Here is a 13,649-nt window from a genome sequence, read left to right as displayed (position 1 = left end):
AATAAGCTTCCAATGAATAAATATGCAATATAAAATGTTTCATTGAATTTACGGGTATTAAAAGTAATGTTAATATATGTATATTATTCTATTAAAATAAAATATATGATTTATAATAACTCTTGATTTATTATTGTGAATAATAAATATTTTCATAAATAATATAGTATTATAGATTATTATAAATTTTATGATATATTATCAATTCATATATTCATCAAAACTAAAAATTTATATTTCATAAAATAATACAACTATTTCTATTTATTAAAAATAAAATAAATATTGGAAAAATGAAAAAAACCAATTATTAAAAAAATATTTCTTTATATAATGAGATACATGGAATGTTATGGAAATCTAGATAATGTTGTATATTTATAGTGGAGAAAAGGACCTACCCATTATTGTCCTTACTCGTTGGGCCAGATAAAGTATGGCCAATAGCATTAGAAAGCCCAAAACCTCAATGGACCCAACCTAATGTCCACCACACGCCCTCCCAAAGCTACTCGCTGAGTTCACTATTGCAGATTCTTACAACAGAGTTTGTTCCATTTCTACTTTCAAATTCCATGGCAAAACCTTAGCCATAGTTATAACGATATCCCTGAAAATGCTTCAAACTCACATTAACATTTTCTCACCCTTCACCGCCGCACTCCACTCAAAGCAGCTCCGTTCCTCGCGTGTCTGTTCCTCCTCCGCTCCGGTACGCCGTCGTGTTGCAACCACCACAACTCCTGGCGAGGTCAATCTCCGGCGCCTCACTTCACGCATTGTTCAACTCACCCGCCGGAAACAGCTTCGGCAGGTAAATTGAAAATCAAACCGAAAAAGAATAATTCGGATTGTTTTATTTATTTTTTAATTTTATTTAATTTACTTTTGTGCAATGTTTTGGTTCAGATTTTGGATGAGATCGAGGTTGCGAAGAGGCAGTTCGGGAAGCTGAACACGATTGTGATGAACGCGGTGCTGGAGGCTTGTGTCCGTTGCGGTGATATCGATTCAGCTATTAGGATATTCGTAGAGATGAAAAAGGGCGATGGTTGTGGTGTGGATACTGTCACCTATGCCACACTTTTGAAGGTACTATACTGGTGTTCATACTTTAGGCCTTTCCTCCTTTCTTCGCGAAATTTGCATTGCTGCATTTGTTTAAGGGTAGGACGCTGATAGTTTTACTTTGAGTATTCTGGTTGCTGAAAACTATAAATTATCCTAGCCTTTGAATGACATGCCGGGTAAATATGTTGTTTTCAAAGTAAGATGAAATAAAGGTATCTCAAGTATTCGGTTGAGATTTTCTATTTCTATTTTTTTGTTTCTTTTTTTCATTTGCTAATAAAAATAGTTTTTAAGAATAATTATTTATTTGGTCCTACTATCTTTTTTGTTTGGTTCAATTTGGTCTCACTATTAGTAAATGGTTCAATTTGATCTCTCATTTTTTAAACTGATCCACTTTGTCCCTAACTGTCATTAAAAAACTGCTGCAGTTATGTTTTTTTCAGTGACATCGTCACTGACCAGAGACAATTTAGACCGAAGGTACAGAATGACATTTATCTTAAAGAATTAGATTCTGCCTAGTCCTTCACGTTTATGTGATATGTTTTTACGGTAAATTGTATGTATACTTCAATGAGACAAATCCAGAGCTAAGTAGGCCAGAGATGAGTCACTCTACAATTGTTGAGAAATTCAGAGATGAAAAATTAAGTTTATCCTTAAAATTTTTTCTTGTAAATGAAGTCCAAATCATAACAAGTCTTTATCAGTACATAAAGCCAACTAAAGTATTTTTCTCCAAGAGAGCCAAATAAATGACAAAAGCAAAATGTGTGTTTGTGTCTAAGTGGGTGTGATGAGGTTGAACCTTGACCTCTGGAGCACAATCGACAGTGGGTGCAATCCCTCTGAAGGAGAAACATTGACAAAAAGGCTTAGCATTTTGAAACCACAGACTCTATCTGCTTTGGTTCATTTTGGTGCAATGCAGTGTATTTACTGCGTTCACATTACATGTTCATGGACACATAGTAGAACCCCTTAATTAAATATTCTCTCTGTGAGGTTTTTAACAAAAGGATTCTTTCAGTTATACCTAAATTTTATAATTATTGTGTAATTCATTTTGAAAATGAAAAATTTGATGCCACTCTCATTTTCCTTTAAACCCCTTCAAATGTACCCTTATAGTCTCACTGATAGTCTATTTTTCAATTTAACAATTCAATGTTGCATGCACTTTAATTGTTAGTTCTTTCTGATCTTTATTGGAATTTTAATTTAAATACACATAAAGGGGTTAGGTGAGGCACGGAGGGTCGACGAGGCTTTTGAAATGCTTGAAACTGTAGAAAATGGCACTGCCATGGGAAGTCCAAACTTGTCAGCTCCATTGATATTTGGTCTGCTAAATGCCTTAATCAAAGCAGGTTAGTCAGACAGTCTGGTTTGACATGTATGTTTTTGTGATTGTTTTGTGCATGGAAATTTTGCTTTCGATGCTTTTAGTTTGCACTAGCGTATTGCATCATACTTGTCCACTTGTATGTAATAGCTAACTACATAAGATGACGCCCTTGATTGAAATTTTGTTGATTTTTAATTAAATGCTATTTGTTTGCTTTTGGTTTGAGTCTATGAAGATATTTTCAAAACTTCATGTTGACTGCTGATGTTTTACTTGCAAAGCTATAGTGCAGGAGACTTGCGTCGTGCACATGGTCTCCTTGCCCGATATGGTTTTGTGTTTCAAGAAGGTGGCAAATTTTCAGTATCAGTATACAACATACTAATTAAGGTTTTGTTCTAATCTGTAATCTTGAAAGAAAAAAAAACATCATTCTCAATCACATGTTTGGTGGGCATTACAAGTAGTTGTCGTAATGAAATTTGATCTTGAATGTTTCTTTTTTCCAAAATTTAGGGCTACGTAAACTCAGGTTATCCGCACACTGCAATAAACATGCTGAATGAAATTTTACGTCAAGGTATAATGCCAGACAGGCTCACATATAACACACTAATTCTAGCATGCGTTGAGAGTGGAAAGTTGGACACTGCAATGCAATTTTTTGAGGAAATGAAGGTAATTTGTAAGGATTTGAAATTTGATTTCAATCTTCCTTTGGTAGGGAAATACAAAAATGTTTTGAATTTCAATCTTTGATATTTACAGGGGAGAGCACAGAAATTTGTCAATGATGATATGTTTCCGGATATTGTTACTTATACGACATTGCTTAAGGTGAGATTTCAATATTTTGTTCACTTGCTATTTGTTATTTTTATAATATACAACTGTAAGTGTATCAGTTCAAATTTTGCTTTATTTTGAAGAAGTTTTTGATGGGTAGTGTCCGTAGTTGTTTTCAGTTACCTCCTGGTATCTTATTTTGATTGATTTTAATGTTCAGTTAAAAGTAATCATATAACCGATGCACATCCAATATTTGTATTAGTTCTGTCATATTGTAAATCCTAATGCTTGTCTGGGTGTCCGAGCGCTCTCCAGCATCTCTCTTTAATTTTTTCTCTCTTTCACTCTCTTTATTGCAGGGTTTTGGGATGGCGAAGGATCTTACTTCAGTTCTAAAAATAGTTCTTGAAATGAAATCTCGTTCAGAATTATACATTGATAGAACGGCTTACACTGCTATAGTTGATGCTTTTCTAACATGTGGCTCAGTTAAAGGTATATGCTTTCATCAGTTATAGTTTCTTTAGTGGCATAGTGATATCAGGAATGAGTAAACAAATAAATGTTTATGATAGTTCCTTTACTGTTGACAAGCGGAGTATGATATTCATAATCCTAAAGTGTCCTAATAATTGAAATTATGCCCATTTAATTAATTGATTTTCCTTGTCTCATGAATTGAAGTGTCAAATATTATTTGAGTGCCGCATTCTTCTAGTTTAAATTTTTAGGGAAAAATGTAACTTGTAGTAGTCTTGTTTACTGGGGTGATATGTTTTTATTAGAATAGTCAAACTCTTAGGGAACTGAAGCACAAAGCTACTTGAAAGTTATAGTTTTCACGTTATATAGGTATCTTTTTGGCACAAAGAAAGAATAATTAAATTGTAAGAAAGAAAAACAAGAAAAATCTGCAGTTTTTCTTCATATTTGAAATGTGTACTGGTTCTGATTCGTGAATGAATTTCAAATGCTGGTTTGTGCTACTTGAGAAAGAAAAATGAGAAAAAAGCTCAAGAGATTGATATATCCCTCAGGTCATTCATGTGTGTGTGTAGAACTAGCATCAGATCGGAAGTTAACACTGCTGCCCATTGCCTATTTCTTAAGGAAAATTATATTCCATCCAATTCATTTCTTCCCCTATCTTCAAATTTATTCACTTAATAGCCCAAGGATAACCCAACTGTCCATCTGCCCTAGCTTACATTTAAGGTAATTTACCTGCACCCACTTAAATTGGTTTCAACAAATCTAATCAAAACTGCCCTATGCTTTTACTCCATAAGAGATATATCCTCTCATAATTTATCACTTTATCTTTATTCAAATCTGTGACACGAATGACATAAACAAATAAAGATGGACATAAGTTAGCTCCCCTCACAACCTAAACTAGCCATATCAACACACATACAATCAAGAAAGAAAACAAGAATGTTAGCTTCCCTTGGATTCTTAATTCAACTCTAACGCTTTACTTTACTGCTTTGCAAACCAGTAGTGCACTTAATCCTCCAAAAACTCACTATTTTTCACTGTCTCCAAAAAATATATGCTACCCTGAAACTTCAGTACTAATAAAAACCCTAATCAGTACAGCTAATAGTGAATGGGCACAGCCCAAATACACAAAATATTGTGACTAATGGTATCTTAATATCTAACAAGTCCAAATTCATTTTCTGTTGTCAACATTTGTTTGTAATTATAATTATAATATTTTTTTAGATATTTATAACCCTACACATGATTCCAAAGTGTTAAAAGACAAAAACATGGCTAGTGGGAGTTGAATCTAATAGCTTCCATACATTACCCAAGTACTCTAACCAAATAAGTTATATGACTAGTTGGTCATTTTACACATTCTTAAAATTATAATTTAAACTTAACTTATCATTTTCGTTATTCTACTAAATTAAAATTTTCTAAGGTCTTACAGAACCCATATGGTTGACATTGACTGGGGCTGTGTGGGGTAGTATGAGGATATGGTGGTCATAGGGTGGAATTTTGTGAGGCTTGTCAAAAACAGAGGCGAAGTTTTTGAGTAAGGTCTGAAATTCTGGTGGTACCAAGGTGTAGGTAGGGGAGTCTGTGAGAAGTGTGTGGGGGTTGTGGGACGTAAGCTGTGTGCTGATTGAGTGCTGTGTAAAATTTTTGCCATCATCAAGTTCTTTGGTGGTTTTGGTAGGAATAGGAGTACAGATGAAGGCACTAATGATGAATAAGGTCATCCTATCAGGAGGTCAGAGTATTCCTTGGGCTATGCTAAGGCTACTACTAAATTAGGCTATGTGATAAAATATTCTCTGCCCATATAAGATATCATGACCGCAGTACAGGTGTCTAAAGCCTATACGCTAGGAAGCTTCTGGAATTCCGTTATTACAAACTGACACTGACTAGAAAAGAAGAGACATAATGTAAGAGACGACTAGGTTTGGAACCCTTTAAGCCAATCGAGTTTTTCTTTGGGCCTCGCGGGCAGGGTGACTTTGGACACCTATCAGAGAGAAATGTTTTAGTCTGGGGCAGGCCAAATTTTATTCTCTTCCCTGTAGAGATTTCTCAGTTCTTTCCTATCGAGGTTCCCCTTGCAATACTACTTTTTTATCATCCATTTCCCCATTCTTTTCTACATAAAGGAAAAACGATGTATCCTCTGTTTCTTTCTATTCACTCTTTCACTCATCCAAACAATGGAGACAGTTCTATTGGGAGGGTTTGTTTGGGGTTCGGTTGGTATCAGCCCATGTAATCGGATTTCTTGACTGTCATAGCGTTTGTTCTTAGTAACAGTTTTTGGATCATTTTTGCCCAATTTCTTGATATATTTGGTCAAATAATACATAACTGTTTATCATCCATTTCTCCCATTCTTCCCTTCGAGAGACGGAAAAACTGTACGTGTATTCTGTTTCTTTTTGTCCACTCTTCCACTTATCCAAACAAAGCACTGAGAAATTTCTGATTTCTGTCCATCCAAATAATACATATTCTCACCATATTTCTCTTATTTCTTTCTTTCATTCAAACAAAACGATATTCTGCTTGTGACCATTTATAATGTGTCCAGTAGTTAAGATGGTTTGGTTAAGGCGAGGTAATTAGTATAAGGGTAACTAATCCTAGATGTAATTTAGATATTATAAATAGGTGGGCTCAACTAGTAGTTAGGGAAGAGACAATTCTATTGGGAGGATTTGGGTTTCTCTTGGATATCACCCCTTGTACTTGATTTCTTGGCTTCATAGCTTTTGCTCTTAATAATAGTTTTTGGGCCAATATTTCCCGATTTATTAATTTTTTCTTTCTCCTATACTAATTGAATCTATCACCAGTCCTTTTGTTTTATTAAATAATTGATAAATTTGCATTTTGTTCTTTATCTAATTAAATCATCTTTCGGCATTTAGGTGCTCTTTGTGTTTTTGGAGAAATATTGAAGCAGGCTGGTTTGAATCCAGAGTTGAGGCCAAAGCCTCACCTCTATCTATCCATGATGCGTGCCTTTGCTTTTCTAGGAGATTATGATCTAGTTAAAATTTTGCATAAACGGATTTGGCCAGATTCATCAGGAACCATATTGTTAGTAGCTCAAGAAGAAGCTGATCACCTTCTAATGGAAGCAGCACTGAATGCTGGCCAGGTATTTCCCCCTTTCAAATCACATCATTTCGACGTTTAAAGTTAAAGTGAGTGTACCTAGTTTTAAAAATTTCACATCTTTCGCACACAATCTCTATTTTGCTAGATAAATGGATGGCATTGTGTTGAATGGTGGTTACTTCAAAAACATAAAAGATATAAAAGAAATACTAAAGTAATCTCATGAATAAAAATAATAAAACCTTTAACTTATATCAGGAATAATATAATTATACAAAAATCTTCCAGGGACTAAAATACACCAAAACTATTCAAAATTGAGTATAAAAACAAAGGCAAAATCTAAAATAATCTGCTAAAGTAAATACTTATGGATACTGTTTAAAAGCCATTCTTCAATGTCAGGCATGTAAATGACGTGTAGTGATATTTTTATGAATGCAGCGATAATCAGGGAGAACATTCCATTGAAGTGAAATCGAGGAACTTCATGAAATTCTTTAGCTACTAAATGAGCTTTCTATTTGTTCAAAGTACCTTCAACATTTCTTTGATTCAAAACACCTAATTACAACCTATCCTAGTGGCAAAAAGAGAAAACAAAGTCCATCATTATCTTATATCAAAGCATCAAATTCTTGCTGTGTAGTTGCCAGTCATTTTGGATTCTTTGAAGCTTTTGTGATGCTCTTGGGTCAGAATAAGTAAGAATAAAATGACCTGGGATACGACTAGGTAAGACGCTAGATTATGATCTAGTTTGCTTGGGATGAGCACTTATAGGTGGTGAAGAGGATTACAAAGAAGTAGTGTGAGTGGGAGTAGACTGGTTACTGGAGACAGCTTGATGCAATACAGGATTGACTGTTGCTGGAAAGAGAACTAGGTGACTCAAGCAGGAGTAGGGTGATTTGAGTCAGGTAAAGTGACATGAGGAAGAGGATGAACAATAGGAATAGAGACAATGCAAGAATGCTAGGAACAAAATTTTAAAGTGAGAGTGAGAGAAAAAGATCTTTGTAAGGAATCTGCACTCAATAAAGACAAAATCTTTGGATATTGTGAAAATAGGGAAAATTAGGTATAGGATTAATCTCATAGGGTAATATATTTATAATGAAGAATAATAAAGGAAAATATGGGCTAAGCCCAAATACTGATAAAAAAGGAGAGGCATCTTTATTATTTTGTGAAATATTCCAATGCCGAAAGATGAGTTTTAGGAAACATTATTGTTTGTTTGGATGCCCTAGCTTAGTGTGCCTCAGAGTATGTGCTAGGAGAATTGCAAGTATTCTCAACAAAGTTAACAAAAACATTAGAAATCAAACAATTGGCTAGGCTTGAATGTTGAGCTTGAAGCTGAATGTTAGGCTCATCTGTTTCATGCTCAATCTTGTGGTCTAATCTCATATACCACAAACGAGTTTGGTTAAGATCAGACATGGAAGACATCAAGCTGCACGCACTGCTGTTCTGCCTTGCAGGATCTATAGTCTATTCTTGAGTTTTTCCTTTTATAATTACTAAGGAATCTCTAGAAACCCCCAAGCCTCTACCTTCAGCTTGATATGAACAACAAAAAGAGTCTAAAGTGCTCAAAGAAATTAAATTCTTGCAGGTTTCGAACATATACCTCAAATTGATTTTTCTTGTATGTGATGTTAAATTTTTAGGTATTATGCTTGTACATTTGATTGCTTACAGTTGAAATTGGTTTCTAACATAGTCTTCATTTGTTGCTTCACTTTTCTTTACAGAGAGAAAATTCTTTCACTTGCCTTCTTTTATTTTAATTTTCAACATTTTGATTGTCTTCGGGAAGTTAATTCTTAGCATCTTTATTTATCTGTATCTGTGGTGTTTCTTGGTCAGATCAATGTTGCCATTAAAACACTTGCTGAGATAATTTCACGATGGAAGGGCATATCCTGGACAAGTCGTGGAGGCATGGTATGTAATATAATGGTATACAATGCATTTTTGAATAGATCCCACCATTAGATATTAAAATTCCTAACTTTGATTTGAATGTCTAGTGTTTTCTCATCATAGTATATTTCTGGACCAAATCTTTGACTGACTCGAAGACGCCCTTTTCAGAATTCAAATAATTTTCCTTCAGCATAGTTGTAGATCATTGCAAACTGATGATGATACAATATGCAGTCAGGAGGATATTGGGTCAATTGAAAGTGTTAGTGCTAGGCCCAAAAGAAATATTAGGAGACCCACAGATTGGGATGACTACGTGCATTGAGAGAGAGAGTATTATGTTTGTTTTGTGAGAATCTTTTCTGTTAGAACCTTTTCTTATTGTGTTTACGTGGTTATCATGATATATGGATAACTGTTAGTATATGCAGGGAATATAAGCATTGTAATGAAAAACTTTGAAAAGGGGAATATTATTCACTAAATTTCTATCTTTTCTTCTTGGAGGCCTGGTACCTCGAATATCATATTGTCACTCTAATACCTATCAGATGATCTATCACCATGTTTCTTTTATATATATAATGTTACTGTGGATCACATGTTATACAATAGTCAAATGTTGTAGGAAGAAAGACATTTTTAAACAGGGTATTCATTTATATGAATTTTTTTATTAAATGTTAAAACTGTCAACCTTATGGCCATGCTTTTTGTGATATAGGTAGCTTATCGCATTGAGGCCGTGTTGGGATTCTCAAAGTCTTTGTTCAGTCCCTACTTACTTCCTCAGGTACTGATCATATGTTGCATTGACATCCTTTCAAGGTTTTTATGCATTTATATCTCTGCATGTATGTTTGTTATGTCCTTGGCTTGACTGTTTGATCTACACTGCATTTTATTTATGATAGTTTATGCATGGAGAGCTTGTATTTTTTCTAATTATGGACCCTCTTGGTGTAGGTTTTACCTTCTCAACCGATTGAGAACTATATGATACGATTTGATGCGACACGGCCACTACAAGGTACCATAAAGCTGAGGAAGGTGGTTATGCGTTTCTTTGATGAAGCAGTTGTTCCTGTTGTGGATGAGTGGGGTAGCTGTATAGGGCTGTTACACCGTGAAGATTGCAAGCAGGTATTTTTAGTTTGCTTAGAATGATTTGTGAGATTACTATTTCATTAAATGGCGTTCTACTAAGATATACAGCAAAATCCTACAATCTTTAATTGATGTACTCGAGTCATTTTGCATGGGTAGATGTTAATAAATTTTGTGAAGACTGTCTTTGGCCGCCGAGTATGCCCCTGGAATTATAACATATAACTGAAGTACTATCAGTATATATCGAAGAATGTAGTTTTTATTGGCCTTTTCCCATGATTTGGGGTACTTTGACAATATTACTGAATTCTTTCAATTAATGTAAATTGGAAGGATTAGGTTGCATGCGTGAAAATTTAAGGGGATACTTATGTGGCACAATGATAGGACGAAACCGGTGACTGTTCCTAGGTACAGGGTTACTCTACAAAGGAACCTTCTCATTAAGAGACACTACAATATAAGTTGGGCATCCACAAACATGTGGGTTTGGTAGCTGGCCAATTTGGGAGACACTGAAAAATTCCTACATAAACAACTACTGCATTTAATAGTCCTTGGTTGTGCAAGGTTGTAAGATCACACGGTTTAATGGAACCTTCTCCTCAAGGTTGGTTCTAGCATGTCCAGTACACTCATCCACAAACATGCGGATTTGGTAGCAGGCCCATTCGGGAAAGACAGATTAATTCGTACACAAACAACTTCTGCATTTAATAGTCCTTGGTCGTGCAAGGTTGTAAGATCACAGTTTAATGGAACCTTGTCCTAAAGGTTGGTTCTAGCATGTCCAATACACTCATCGAAAGAACATATCGTCTGACGGAGTGTCTGACGGAGTGTCTGACGGAGTGTGTGACGGAGTATCGTGTGGTCATTTCACTCCTCAGTCAACAACTGAGCCACCCTTAAGCCTTTAAATATTTTTGAAAATGTTTTCCTCTTATTAGTGATACCACTCACTAGATTACCTAAATTAGGCTCATCGAGCGAGTTGATTCATTTAGTGAAGATACCATCTGTAACTTCTTGCAAATACTTTAAAACACTACCTTTTGCTCAACGGATGGATGACTCATCTTGCGAGTGCATTGTTTGACGAATACATTCTTTATTGGTACATCATCTAACGAGTACTTCATCAAGCTAGCACTTCGTCCAACGAGTACTCATCTAGAGAGTATTTGACCTTATATCCTATCAGTATTCGTCTACTTAACTCTTATCAACTGATGAATATATCAGTTTGGTATTATTGGCTTCTACTTATCTTAACTTTGCAAAATATCCTCGTTTTGTCTTAAAAGAATTATCCTAGCCAAATAATTCCAAACTCACTCATTCTATCGTCTAGAGTCTCCTCTATCAAACAACATATCACTAAACTACATCAACTGACTCCCTTGATCTATTTAGGTATTCTTACTCGTTTTCTTAAGTTCAAAAAGATCATTTAAAGTTTTAAAATTATACTTACAATACAACAACTTGATTTAGCTGACAAACTTAAGAATCCATTTTCTTTCATTCCTCTCAAAACTTGATACAACAGTTGATTTTGATAGGAACCATTCAACTCCAATTCATCACTTCTTAGCAACCACATAACACAATATTTCAATGAATCAATCATACAACCAAACAAACAAAATCATTAAAATACTCATACCACATCACTTTTCATCAGCTACTATACATATATCCTAATTAAATCAATCATATATCCAACAAACAACATAAAAATACTCAAACTCAGTTAAACCGACAAACAACCAATAAGATAACTTTTCATTATCAACTCGTGGCTTATACCATGACACAACCATCAACTCCGAAATAAAAAAGACTAGTTAGCTTCCCTTGTTCGTAAAGCTCCTTTCTTCTCAAGTTCTACTACTAGCACTTTCTTAGCTACCCAACTCTACACAGGAAACTTTAGATCAGTGATCTGAACATAACTTAGATATCTCTGATATACAAAGACTCGTCTTGAATCCAAAAAAAGTCACATGCAACCATGACCCACCTTCATGCAAGCACATCTCCAAACTAACTTGGTGATCAAGTTTCATTTTATAAACCCTAATCTCTCTATAACACCCTTTTCCCTTCTTTCATTCACTTCTCTCTAGAAATCTAGTGTAGTTGCTATGCTGGTTTAAGATCCTTAGACATCATAGGAGTTGTGGTGTTAGAGGATAAATATCTATTCTACTTTATCAACATACTATTCATCTACGCTAACTCGTCCCTCTACCTCATCTACCACATAGATTATCTACCCTCTGACTACCTCACAGTTGTCTACCAATCCTCTTCCACAAAGAGCGTCTAGTAAGATAGCTGTGATAGCAGCCAACACTAAAAACTAGAAGGATAGCTGGAAGCGGGTTGACCACTATTTTAAATATTATAAAAACAAAAATAATATATACTAAACATAGTAGTCCAATAACTGTGCTGAACTTGTCACAGATATCCATGTAAATTTCATACAAAAAAAATGCTACACAGACAGATATATGAACAAATCAAATTAAACTAAAACATACGTGTCTATGTATACTGTTACTGTATGTCAAATTTAACATATTGTCAAAAATAAAAAAAAATACGGGGCAGTATAATATTACTTTAACAAATAATAATTCTGCATTTATTTTCAGATAAGATGTAAATTTTGATATTTTGTTATTATTCCTTTTATTATACATTACTGTGTATGTTCTGGTTCATGTTAACTGTGTATTCATCATTTTATATGACCGTAATTATTATTGTTAGTGTTATGATCCATTGTTACCCAAAATTCACTCTTGGCTACACAACTCGGGTCATTTAACGTTTTGGTTCCCTTTTTGTGTGCTACTGTTTGTACATATATGCACATGCCTAACATAAACACAATACTTCGACCTCAATACAAGTTGAATCATACCCGTTCATTACATTTGAGTTTGTGTCTTATATTGATATTGGGATAAATTTACGATGCAGTTGGATGCCCCACTTTCAACTATGATGAGAAGCCCTCCTCCCAGTGTTACGAGTTCAACATCTGTTGGTCATGTAGTTGATTTAATTTTAGAGAAGCGATACCCTATGGTTGTCATTGTAAATTACACGAACTCATTTGCTACTCCTCCATATAACTCTAGAGCAGTTGGAGTTTTTACACCACAACAATTAAGTAGGTTTATCACACCAGTATCTCAAGTAAAATGGACTGACCTTTGTGAAAGGTAAATATAACATGTTTAGCTTTTACGAAAATCTCTGATTTAAATAAGTTTTTTAGTACAAGTACATACGAACTGAAATTGCCTCGTGATGTTTTTCCCTGCATGTCTGCGTACATATGATTTATGTGAGAGGCTGTTTTTTGAGTGGGTAAAGCTGATTCAGGTAAGAGGTAATCTCAGGCTATTGTACATATTAGGATTGTCATTAAGGTTTTTATAGGGTGAAGGACTTTATTGGATTGGGATAAAATATTAGAATATTGAAGTAATATTTATAATGCTATTTAGTTTAGTTTTAGTTTCCTAAAATATTAGACTATGATACTTTTAGGATTGTCATTAAGGTTGTCATTCAATGTAAAGTTCACATTGTATAGAGTTGTCGATGAGAGAATGTTATTCTTAATTTGATCTCTTACGAATTTCTCTGTAGTTTTAACGGTAGATTGTTAGGATTTAAATGCTTCCTAACAATTTGATTTAATTACAAACGGAGAATTCAATCTAAAAGATTAGATTACTATGTGGAAAATTTT

At 34.5% G+C, this 13,649-nt stretch overlaps 1 protein-coding gene across 1 annotated transcript; it reads left to right on the top strand.

Moving 5' to 3' along the window:
* Positions 1-502: 502 nt before the first annotated feature.
* LOC124824271 (pentatricopeptide (PPR) repeat-containing protein / CBS domain-containing protein) lies at positions 503-13,200 on the top strand. The gene is made up of 12 exons (XM_047296685.2): positions 503-814; positions 910-1,092; positions 2,312-2,444; positions 2,715-2,812; positions 2,939-3,100; positions 3,191-3,259; positions 3,571-3,706; positions 6,634-6,866; positions 8,702-8,779; positions 9,486-9,554; positions 9,728-9,904; positions 12,869-13,200. The coding sequence occupies exons 1-12, from the start codon at positions 617-619 to the stop codon at positions 13,115-13,117; spliced, it is 1,785 nt and encodes a 594-aa protein (XP_047152641.1). The 5' UTR covers positions 503-616; the 3' UTR covers positions 13,118-13,200.
* The last annotated feature ends 449 nt before the right edge of the window (positions 13,201-13,649 follow it).

This window comes from Vigna umbellata, chromosome 1 (assembly GCF_029865625.1).
Source record: "Vigna umbellata cultivar VRB3 chromosome 1, Vumbellata_1.0, whole genome shotgun sequence".
NCBI classification, from domain to species: Eukaryota; Viridiplantae; Streptophyta; class Magnoliopsida; order Fabales; family Fabaceae; genus Vigna; species Vigna umbellata.
This window is presented reverse-complemented; position numbering and strand designations above follow the sequence as displayed.

Excerpts from the sequence above, each read along its gene's own strand:
- LOC124824271 (XM_047296685.2), top strand. The coding sequence starts at position 617 with ATGCTTCAAACTCACATTAACATTTTCTCACCCTTCACCGCCGCACTC. Across the intron at positions 1,093-2,311 it reads CCTATGCCACACTTTTGAAG|GGGTTAGGTGAGGCACGGAG; the intron begins GTACTATACTGG and ends ATACACATAAAG. Across the intron at positions 2,813-2,938 it reads TATACAACATACTAATTAAG|GGCTACGTAAACTCAGGTTA; the intron begins GTTTTGTTCTAA and ends TCCAAAATTTAG.